The 11,503-nt window shown below is 50.0% G+C and overlaps 2 protein-coding genes across 2 annotated transcripts; both read right to left on the bottom strand.

Annotated features, from left to right (window-relative positions):
* Nucleotides 1-2,501: 2,501 nt before the first annotated feature.
* On the bottom strand, nucleotides 2,502-2,800 carry FPRO_04563 (uncharacterized protein; the record flags this gene model as incomplete). The annotated part of the gene is made up of 2 exons (XM_031230087.1): nucleotides 2,502-2,666; nucleotides 2,744-2,800. The coding sequence occupies 2 exons, from the start codon at nucleotides 2,798-2,800 to the stop codon at nucleotides 2,502-2,504; spliced, it is 222 nt and encodes a 73-aa protein (XP_031080259.1).
* Nucleotides 2,801-8,172: 5,372 nt separating this feature from the next.
* Nucleotides 8,173-9,386, bottom strand: FPRO_04562 (uncharacterized protein; the record flags this gene model as incomplete). The annotated part of the gene is made up of 4 exons (XM_031230086.1): nucleotides 8,173-8,300; nucleotides 8,350-8,792; nucleotides 8,845-9,049; nucleotides 9,110-9,386. The coding sequence occupies 4 exons, from the start codon at nucleotides 9,384-9,386 to the stop codon at nucleotides 8,173-8,175; spliced, it is 1,053 nt and encodes a 350-aa protein (XP_031080258.1).
* Between the last annotated feature and the right edge of the window lie 2,117 nt (nucleotides 9,387-11,503).

The following is an 11,503-nucleotide window of genomic DNA, read 5'->3' as shown; positions in this document are numbered from 1 at the left end:
AGGCATTAGCTTGGCGGCGATTTATTGACAGTCTTCTCACCAAGAGGATTCTCCATAAGTCAGCAGCCGAAAGTAACATTGGCGAATTGAGCATGTTACCTTTCAGGTCGCCATGAATCTCAGCCGGACGCTTGGGCCTGAAAGGTCCCCAAAGCCATGGAAGGCTGGCTTAGATTGGCTATCCATACCAACGACTTTGTCTCTACCTACACCGTAGGTGTGATGACTTCAACAGAGCAGACAGATCAGGATGTATCATCGAACTGATAGGCCATCATGCACGGATGGAACCATTTGCATTTCTTCGGTAGTCAACGCCCGGGCCCGCGGCTCATCCACACTTCAAGAGGAACTTTTGAGCAAGACTCCGGCAGATGCAGAGTTCAATCCATAGGGATCTCCCCATCTTCCTGTCGTCTTCGCCTTGAGTCAGGGGAGAGGGGAAGGAGAAGGGGCCCGTGCCGCCCAACCTTTGGATCGTGTCACGGAATTGTTCCCTCGACATTTTCTTGGTTCTGAATACAAGCCAAAGGCGGTTGGGTATTGAGTCGACAATACCAGCAAGGAACGCGCGCAAGTTTGATGTGGAGGGGGGAGGCACGGTGGGATCGACACTCACTAAGTATCCCCTTGTGCCTCTGAGTGGCTATCTGCGGAGGGGGGATCTGGCTGAATACCACGTACGTCTCTCTTTTTCCATACAGAGTAAAGGCGTGTCTATCATCTTTGTTATTGCACGTGGGCATTTGTTGGATCTTCTGGTGGAGACACTTGGTGTGCATGCTCAGCACAAGGCTCAAGGTGGAATTCTCATCATGATGTTTTGTTGTGCTTTATGTGCCGTGCTCCGCGTGTAAGCATTGCCTTTAGCATGCACCCTGATGCATGGCTGGGTCGTCAGAAGTGACAAGCTAACAAGATGCAAATGTATCTTGTTTCTGAAAGGGAGAGGAACAAGGGATATGGGTATTGTCTCAAGCTCTTGGTTCTCGCGCTTGGGAGCTGTTGTCCAAAAGATGGAACGGGATCCATTCACAGACCAACTTCTTCACCTCCCCTGGCAGACCGGCTGGCATCATGCACGATGTTATCGTTGCTGATGTCTGCCAAGGTCATCGAAGTGGTCTTGCAGCCTTTGGAAGCCAGCCACTGGTCCTCAGACACTTGCCAAGGGTGATGAGGATGTAAGAACAACACTTCTGTCCACGATGATTTCATAGCATTCATGAATGAGGCTATCTCTTGTAAACCAATCCAACCCACATCTTAGCTGCTGTGAGAAAGAGGGTTCTGGGGATAATTGGGTCAGATTCAGGATTTGTATCGCCCTAACACTATGTAGGAGGACAGAACGAGTAGTAGTCGAGGTCTCGAGGCCAGCTGAACTAAGTTGGAAGGCTGTCTGTCTCTCACCTACAATCGAGCTTAGACGCCGTTAACTTTTTTTTGTTTTGAGGCTTGCTTTTGTTGAATATTGGCTATGATCCAGCACCTTAATCCGCGCTTGTAGCTCTCAAGTGGTTGTGATGTGCGGCCGCAATGGTTGCTTACTTGATGGTTAGATCAAAGCCGTACAGATCTCCTCGAGGAGGCTGAGGTTTGGACGAGCCAGGGCGCAGAATGAACGGATTTGGCACAATATCTTACCCTTTGACAGTCTCTCACTGCGATTGTCAAAGCCAAGGCAGAACTGGACAGTACTGGATTTACACGTCACATCGGTTGGGCGCTGGGACGGGAGAGCAACCAACTGAAAGGCCCTAAACCCCGCCCAATTGCTTATCCTTGAAGAAGAGCAGCATATGTGGAGATGAATCTGCTAAGAGGTGGGTAGTGATTAATTTAGTCAGCGAGGAAGAGCTAGGGGAGGGTCAGGTGACAGAGGATATGATAGGTACAGTACCTACCTAGGTAGGTATCAGAAGGGAGTTGGAGATAACCAGAGAAAGCGGGGTGGAACAGAGAGGATCTTCCAGGGGTTGTTAGAGGCTCACAAATTCTTCTCACACATATGTATGAGAGATTTTTGATTGATTAGAATGATTACTAGGCTGAGAAGAGGTGTATAGTCAATTGAGCACCTGAATGTCTGATATGGTGATTGGAACAACATGTCCTCTTCTCTGTTCGAGTCCAGTCATACGTATAGAGTAAGCAAGTGAAAAATGAGGATGGCATTCTCAGCAATGCCATCAGGGGAATGGGGAGGAGACTGAATTGCGGTGCGCTGGATTGAGAATAGCCTATATCTTAGAGGACGCCAGAATCCACCGTCAGAGGAACCGAATGGTAGAAATGGCAGCGCAAGGACACCATCTCAAATGCAAGCTACGGAAGAAGTCAATGCTGGGGAAAAAAGCAAAGCTTGAGCCCCAGTGAAAGCCAAGGAGCAGTCTCAGCAGGTAGAACAGTTGCCTGGCATTTAACTACGAGGGAGGCTACCTAGTCTAGGAGATAGGGAGGAACTGGCAGACTTTCTTTTGTTTCGTTTCGTGTCTCACTCAACCTTGTTGCTCCTTGTGTCTCTCGCAAGGCTTGCTAGCTTGAAAAGTCGAGAAACCTAGCGCCCCAAGCCCCAAGGTATCGTTAGCGTTTGGAGGGAATGCGGGTATGTAGACATCCGTCGATAGAGCGGTTGGTGTTGTTTCCACTTTGGGCGACCAAGGCTGAGAGTGTATACAGTATCACAGTGTGCATGGGAAAACAAGCCTGGGTTTTCTCCCCTTTCGACTCGTGAGTGTACCTGGAGTGGCAAAACGAGGAGGAAGGGTCTGCCATTGACAGATGGGCTGGCTGGCATGGTTCAAGAAGGGGGAAGCTTGGTTGGCTGCTCTGTGCTGGAGTTGACTTGAGTTAGCATCCCCATAGGCCTCGTTCTCGTTGTGTGCCCACTTACACGACGACAGCACGTTACTAGCTACTATGTATGTACTCGACAAGGCTGTGAGAGTGTGCTCTGGGTGATGGGTGGTTCACACTACATTGAGCACACACTGACTGTACTGTGGTATTGCCGGAACCAGCCCTACAGGTGACCACGGAAAGTGATAATGTACTGGCATCGCATCACAGAGTGGTATATACCACAGAGAATAGTAGAGTAGAGTGTTGGTTGCGGATGTGTGATGACACCAGTGATACGAAAAAGAGACTCCTAGCTAGGTGTGGTAAATTGGCTGCAACAACTTATCCCTATCAGATGAGACCGGCTAGACCGAGCATCATTCAGCGATGAATAAATTCACCAACTGGGACGTTATGGATTAAGAGGCTGCCTACAGTAGTGGTGATGTTTGTCCCTGGACCGGCTTCTGATATTCTCTGTCCTCCCTCGGCTGTATGTACTTACATACATATTAAGGTATTCTCTGGCAGACAGACTGAGTGACTGACTGGTTACTGTACCCTAGCTCAAAAGCATAGCGTAGGCTGACTAGCCCGGCTTCAGTCAAAACCCACCCATGTCCCGGCATCAATCAGAGACTAAACGCGAATAAATTAATCCCGTCAGTGACCCCCTGTCATGTATCTTGGACAAGTCCTCTACACTCACGCCCTGAGGACGCCCCCACCTTGACTCTCTCCACACGCAAAAAGTCAAAAAGGGAAGAGAGTGGGTGCGCAGCGCTTGTCCCAGTTCGGCCATCTGCGGCAGCGAATGAACAAGCTCATCGATGACGTTTAGCGGGTGGAGCTCGGCCGGGTCTTTGCAGCAACGGAGCCGGGGACCCTTACGGCAGCCTCTGACGTCACGGTCCCATCACACTTCAACGTTTTTTTTTTTGTCTTTTTTTCCCCCCTCTCACAGACAGAGGCTTCAATGCCTAGCACAACATACCTTTAGTAGGAGTCTGAATTGTGGGCTTACACGAATCGCAGATACGGACGTGAACCGCTAGATGCCTAACTACTACTTTTATTCAGTGTTCCTGCACGTAAGGAGTAGCTACAACTGTCAAACTTGACTCGATCCCAACAGCCAGAAAGAAACTAATAGGTAACTATTCTGTACCTACCACCGCCTTCTTGCGCAGGACAATACATACATATCAGATGGTTCAATATGGTATAGCTCCATATTCCGCAAAACAATTGGGCATTTATTTCATCATGCAGAAACAAGCCCAATCCAACCTTTCATTCTCCCTCCTCGCACGTAACTAGGTATGTACATGTAGATGTAGATGCAAGATAGGAACGAGCAGGCAGGGAGACGAGAAAACAAGTTTCTCGTCCAAGTCGCTCAATCTATCCAATCTCTCCACGCCCCATTAATCTTCCCACAGTGACCGGCCGACCCTCTCTTTTCTCAGCTGTGTCTGTATACATGCCCAATTCCGTACGACGTAACCGATGGATTGATTCATTGATTGATTTGATCTGGTTACATACATGCTCCGTACTCCGTACTCCGTACATAGCTTATCCCACTCCACGTCACGACCGAGGAAACACACCGAGGAGAAATGCCACCACCCCTGCTACGGCTATTGCTATTGCTATTGCCATTGCTACCTATTGCCATTGCTACCTATTGCCAATGCTGCCGCTTCTGACTTTTCCCTGACTCTCTCCAATCCATTCGTCCACGACCCCAAGCTGAATTGGTACTAGCCCCCTAATAAGAAGGACCCTGAAGATCCCATCATCGGCGCTTCTTTACGCAGAGGCCAGAGTCCGTGGCATAATCTCAAACGCAGACGACGAGTCTAATTTCTCCGTCGACGTCATTGCTCGGCCCACGACCGCCGTCATTATCGCTGTTTCGGAATCCTTCTAATCAATCCGAGGTCCCTTTTCCTTCCTCTTACGAATGGTGCATAATGAGTACACAGAGCATGTGGCATCGTAAGCATTAAAAGTAAGTAAGTACTGTATCCGTACGACGACATTACGCACTCTGTGTGAGGCAAAAGCTGGGGTCGAAAGGAGGCGATGGATAAGCAGGGCAGCCACTTGTCAACGGCTTCAGGGTTGAGCTTTGGTGCTAAAATGGGGCGATAAAACGACTTTGGCGGTACTGTACTCTAATTCCCCAAGTATGTACGGAGTATGCATGCTAAACTTTGTACATACCTATTTCTGCTATTCTAAGTTGAGAAACATGACACCAAGAATTCGCCCCAAGGGTCCTTGATCACGGTCATGCACTCACTCTCTCAACCGGTTCCCCCCCAAAGAAGGTCGTTTGCACCGCCTCGGGGCGCCGTTGTGAACTGTGTCTCACAAATCGGCCAGTCCCATCCCATGCCGTGGAGGTGAATCCGTCATTGCGGCGCCGGATCTCTTGGGTTCCGCGACCCGGGCGCTCACATCTCAGCCGTGAGAGACGTCATATGTCATATCACCAAAGCCGCGACATGGCACAGCAGCTATTCCAGCAAGCACAGCGCACACCATCCCCGGGTCTATAGCACAAGAACCCCTTCGTCTATTTCGGCTGCCAGCCTCCACTGTCGCAGCGGACACTGCAGTTGAACTATGTGTATGTATGTACATACATCCTTTGGTCATGTCGCGCGCGTCCCTTTTGCCACAGAGGCAGGGCATGGATGATTGAGTTGATGGATACGTTATCAACGAACTGATCGAGTAATCCGAACCAGCGCCCCGCAAGTGGAGGAAGAGTCTCCCACATGCATCGTCTGTAACAGGGCGCCTCGGTCGGCTAATAGCAGTTCCATAACACTACATATCAGTCTCGCCCATGTGTAGTAGTTGTCGAGCCGTTGGCAGCGCAGAACATAGTACTGTAGTTATACGCGCCATCAGCGACCGACCATCTTCAATTGCAATGCAACTTTCTTTGGTGACATGACATGAGCTGAAACCGAGAATCTCTCTTCCGCTGTCCAGCATCCCAGTTTTGTGGCTTGCAATCAGATCGATTTTCAACCAACAGACAGGGTGTAACGCGTTTAACGAATGGGGAGCCAGCTGTAAAAGACAAGGGGGCAGTTGGGAATGAGAATGATGGGAATGCGGAATCTGAGCGCAAGGGGAAAAAAGGGAATTATCGACCCTGACAAATGGGAGATGGATAATTCCCTTGTTGACTCCACTGAACCCCATGAGCAGTTAAGCTAGGTCTGCCAAGAGATGAATGATAATAGGGAGTCTCTGAACTGACTGACTGACCGACCGACCGATGATAGAGCAAAAACAGACATAGAAACAGTTTCGACTTAATCAATCAATTGCAACTTTGCTTCCGCAACGTCGTATCTAGAACCATTCATTTCAATGTTCATCTCTAGTGAAAACCTTCTAGTTGACTTCTAACAACCCTTCTTTAGCAGCATCAGTTCAGCACCCAATAACACCATCCAGGACCTCTCGCAAGCTAAACTGAATGCATGCTAAGGGCCATCATCTCATTTACTCACCCCCGGATGTCAAAACCGAGGCTCAACCCTTTGGACCATATCCTCCGGGGCGGGGGCTCTACAGTACACGGTGACCCCCCCCCCCCCCCCCCCTCCCCCCTAAGTGCGGATACGTCGTCCCCCTTGCTCAAACTCCAAAAGGACCCTCAGTTCTCAAGCCAACCCAATCTCAATCTCACCTTTCAAAGTTAATCTACAAACACCTTCGTCGACTCCCTCCCTCCCTCCCTTTCCACCCCCACAAAGCTTGTCCAGTCTTGACAATGCCATCGGCTCAATGACGATGCCTCTTGCGGTAGGGATGTACACAACTTGAAACGCCGGTGTCTGCTATTCTCAGTCATGATCGACAGGCAATAACAGACAAGGTGCAAGGATGGTCAACCAATTGTTCCTGTCCTTCCTCTCCTGTCTGTCTGCTCCTGTTCATGTTTATGTTCCTGTTGCTGCAAATTCATTTGCGTGCGTCCCAGTTCCAACAATCGCTGGTACATAGTAGGAATAGGGGCTGCATTACGCGTCTGTGTCTCAAAGTGCTCGTCCTCAATTCATCCACCTCCGCTATCATCGATTGAACAAGTGGCTCGGACGTCGAATTTGACATCTGTCAGCTGTCTCTCTCTCTCTCTCTATCTCTCTACATTAGCTCCCTCGGCAATACCGCCTCGCCTCGTTTGACGCAGGCCAGGGTCTTCTCTTGCGGCTATCTCGTTACCTGACTGCGAGATGGAGGGGAGTGGGAGACCGTCCAGCCGCCTTCGCGCTTATTGCTGAGCCCCTTTACGATCCTTGTTTGACACAGCACGACTGGTTTTCTTTTGGGCTGCTATCTACTGGCGAGTCATGTTTTGTCCCAAGACTGTGCATTGCCACCAGAATATGGCATTCTCACGGATTCCCATCACGATGGAAATGTTCACTTCTTTTCCCTGTGTCCGTGAAACAAATTTTTGTATCTTATGAGATTCATCTCATCAGTTGACACAGCGCTCAAAAACATCACTCCATATGTCACCATACCAACTTAACTAAGTTTTCATCTCAAGTGTAATTCTTATAAGACTGCTTGCACTCTATAATCTGCACCTCTTCTCATCAACTTCATCGTCGTGCCCACATCTTGCCAACACCATGGTCTGTCTTTTGTCCTGTAAAGCCCCTGGCCCATTATCGACAGACCAGGCTGTGCATGGTCTGGACTGGGTATATCGTGACCGTAAAATATGAAACTAGTAGTACAAGCCTCCCCTAAAAAGCTCGTCTGTGTCCATCTCAGTAATGTCCTGGGCTCACAGTGCCTTATTGTCGAGAGAATAACAGGTGCCCTAAATGGGCATGAACGATCGCTTCGAAGTATAGCTCAAGGCCTCGTGTGCCTAAACATGAATAACGACAGGACCGTAGCTTGGTCAACTCCTTAAACGCCGCGTGGAAGGGTATCGGTAGGTCGGCCCAGCATTCCGCCTATTCCCATCCCAATATACCAATAGTAAACCCCAGAATTCATGGGCAAAGAACCCCATGCACCGTAAGCGATAGACTCGAATCGTATACACCGTCACTGTCCTCCTTCGTCCTCGCACCCATCCTTTCTCATCCTTTTCTGTCCCGTTTCTCTATGCCGCGCTGAGCCATGTTGTAATAATATTTGCAGGTGATAAAACAATGCGATTTGTTGCCAACCAAACGGTCACTTAGACTATTGTTGGGTCGCCTCCCTTAAGGTTCCTGTCTCTTTTGCCTATGTCCTGTACTCGCCATGAAAGCTTTTGATCGGAGAACGTCCTTAGTCGGAGTGATGGTCCTCAGAGCCAGCCTCAGAGCGGGCATCACCACGATGGACCTTTCGGTGGCGTCGAAGATTGGAAACAACTGAGAAATGTCGGCCACATCCTTCAACCTCACAAGCAAAAGCTGCATCTTGTTAGCGAGTGTGGCATCTTCTGGATGCAATGGAACATACGCTTCTCGCCTGTGTGGCTGTACATATGGGTTTGCAAAGAACTAGGTCGAGTAAATCGCTTATCACAGACCTTGCATTTATGCTTCTTCTGTGTACTGGATGAAACCTTGGAGCTGAACTGGCCCATCATGGACTGTGGCGCAGGTGGGATTTGTGAGCCCATCAGGCCCTGAGGTCTGGGTAGAGTCCTCGAAGACACCGACTCAATATCAGAACCCGCAGTCGAGTAATCAGAAACGGAGTCGCCATAGTAAGAGCTGAAGTTACCACTGGAAGAAATAGAAGAGCTAGTTGAATGGGTAGAAGGGAATCCGTAGGAATCAACAGAGGATCGATCACTTCGCGCGCCATAGATAGGTCGAGGTGTCTCCTGGCTCATGGCCAGCATGCCATGGCTAGCATCGAGAGCATCTGCAAAGCTCCTCCGTTCATCCTGGATGCTACTGCCCATAGTGTGAGTGAGGAAAATAGATCTGTCGGGTCGAGAATACTTACTGCTGCGAGTACCTTCTGGCGTGGTCATCAGCCGGAGCGAGCCCAAAGGGTGGAGGGCGCACGGGAGCTGGTGCGTAGCCCAGCGTGTCATATGGGGCAGCTGATGTAGGTGCAAATTGGTGGTTGACAGGAGAGGCAGATGTGGTGTAAGTAGGATCTCCATAAGCAGCAGATGTTGTTTGCATTCTGTTAATGCTAAGAAGATCTGTGCAGTATTGTTAGTTAATTGATCAGATGTTATCGATGCCAGCATCTTAAAACTTACCTGCAGATGTGTTGGGAACCGGCATCCCGCCTCCGTATGAGGCCATTGAAGAAGTGCTGCTAGTGCTCGCACGACTTTGGGGTGGCTTCCCTGCCATGATGCTTGGGTTGAGGGCAGGTTGGCTACCAACAAAGAGACTGCTTCCCGCAGGAGGATGCTGTGATGGTGAAGAAGAGGACCATGGGTTCGAGAATGCAGGCGGTTGTGCAGGCGCTGAATAGTCGAAATTCAACGAAGGCCCAAACCGCTGCTGAGTGGTGTCGAGCGTCATGGTCATATTGGTACGTGATAGTGGTGATGTGAAGTGTAGTGGTTGATGTGCAATATAAACATAGATCGGTGGGCAGAAGCGTGGTAGAGGGGGGGGAAAAAGGTTTGTTGATCAGATGCGGGATCCTAACTAGAATAAAAGCCAAGTCGGTGATACAGATCAGAGACAGAAGATCCCGTCCAGGTTGGAGATGATATGGGGAGTTGAGTCGGGGCCAAGGTGGGATCAGCGAAGTCTTAAGTGTCTGGGTGCGAATTGACGTGCGTCAATCTACCTCTGGAAACGGGCTGGGCTACGGGAGAAGAGTGGAGTTCCCCCGTCTCTGAAAGAAAAAAAAAAAGGTGTGACGACTCTGGTCTAAGTGATCGGCAGGCCGACGTCTTTTCACAATGGCTGAGGCGACAGGGTTAGTGCGATGAGGTAGGGTCGTAGGACCAAGTAGCCAGGTCAAGCAGCAAACCAGGGGGCTGTGGGCTGCATAAGATGATGGAGACAGTCTCTAATCCACAACTTGACTTGACTTGACTTGACAGCCTACGGCATCCAAATGGTAGCGTCCGCGGTGGCAGACAGCGCAAAGATCAGCGGCTTTCGAAGACATTTGGAGCAGAAATCCTGGAAGAAACCCTTAAGTCTATCAATGCCAAACCAGAGATGAGATGGATTCATGAGACAGCAGAAGAAGAATACATAAACACCTGCTATGATGCCATCAATATTTTTGAAGATGGAATAAAAACAATTGATTATTCAAATAGCAGGTCAAGGTCTGATCCTACCAAAATGAACATCAAACACCGCTAACTTGTTCTTCTGTTCGGAGGGGTGCGTCGATGGCAGATGAGAAGGATTACGGGGGTACACAAGGTGGCATAGGATGTCTATGGGAGGGGTGTCCTCAGAGCTGAAGACTGACAAGAGAACAGACAAGTGGAAGTGGGTAAGGCTACGGACGGCAGTTTGCAAAGGGACCCCCGCTATCCAAGCACTCACGAACGCCACTGATGTGGAGGGTCTGAGATGAATTGCAAGGCCGGGGAGCATCTTGGGTACGTACTGGACTGTGAATTGAGGTGGACGACAGACAGGGCGGGATCATAATATGCAGGGTCTGCGAGCCAAATGAAAGCGTGCCTGTAGGTGACTTGTTGCGACGCGGGCGGCGGGTGGGAATCGAGGGTCCTTCAAGCCACTCAACGGCAGCATCGAGGATCCGCATAGGCTTGCCTAGTGTTGTGGGAATGGATTGCAGAGAGCTTCTTGTTGAGTGGATTTTATTTGAGTGGGCGTTGTCGAGTCGTGAGCTTGGTCATGGAGAATGGCCAGGATCCCAGGTCAACAAGCAATGCCAAGGGTGGGAAGAAGAGCCCAAGACGTACCAGATACTTGACAAGAGCTAAAAGCCGCCAAAAGCTCCACGGGAGGCGTCCGCCACAAGACGCCCTTGTCGCGGAAGGGTGTTTACCCATGAGAGCCCTGACGTAAGGTACGTCAGAAAGCGACTCCAGAAGTGTGAGTGGAACTCACAAACGAGACAAGAAACGCCGGGAACGCGAGACGGTGAAGGAATTGAAACAGCCTTTGAGGTCGACGCTAGGGGCTAGTAGAGGCATGCCATGCCATCGCATTGCCTTGACGTTGACATTGATATTGCTCATCCGCCAAACCGTGAGCATGCACGATAACTTAACACACGGTGGAGGGTGACAAAAGAGCATTGACATCAACTGTCTAGGATAGCCTGGCATATGATGGCAACTGACTGACGTTGTGAACCCTTGAAAGATACCACAGGGCTCTGACAAGGGCAGAAACAGTCCATCACTCACAAGCCCATGCAAGACCAAACAAACGACAAGACCCTGAGAACCTCTGGCATCGCCGTCATCATTTTGCTCCAAAAACGAGGTGGGACAGCGTTACTCTCACTCTCACTGGAGCCATGACCCCCAAAAAGTGGTGTTGCAGTGATGCCATAACTGCACGCCGCGAGTCGGCTTTGTTTCCCTAGTACGGAGTTCCAAATGTCCCCTTCAGTAATTACTTTTCCACCTGCCCTGTTGCGCCGTACTTCAACACTCGTGGGGCACCACAGAGCATTGCATATATGCCTGCCTATGATC

The sequence above is a fragment of the Fusarium proliferatum genome (assembly GCF_900067095.1).
Source record: "Fusarium proliferatum ET1 genome assembly, contig: FPRO_scaffold004, whole genome shotgun sequence".
NCBI lineage: Eukaryota > Fungi > Ascomycota > Sordariomycetes > Hypocreales > Nectriaceae > Fusarium > Fusarium proliferatum.
The sequence above is the reverse complement of the archived record's forward strand: the minus strand, read 5'-3'. Positions and strand labels throughout refer to the sequence as shown.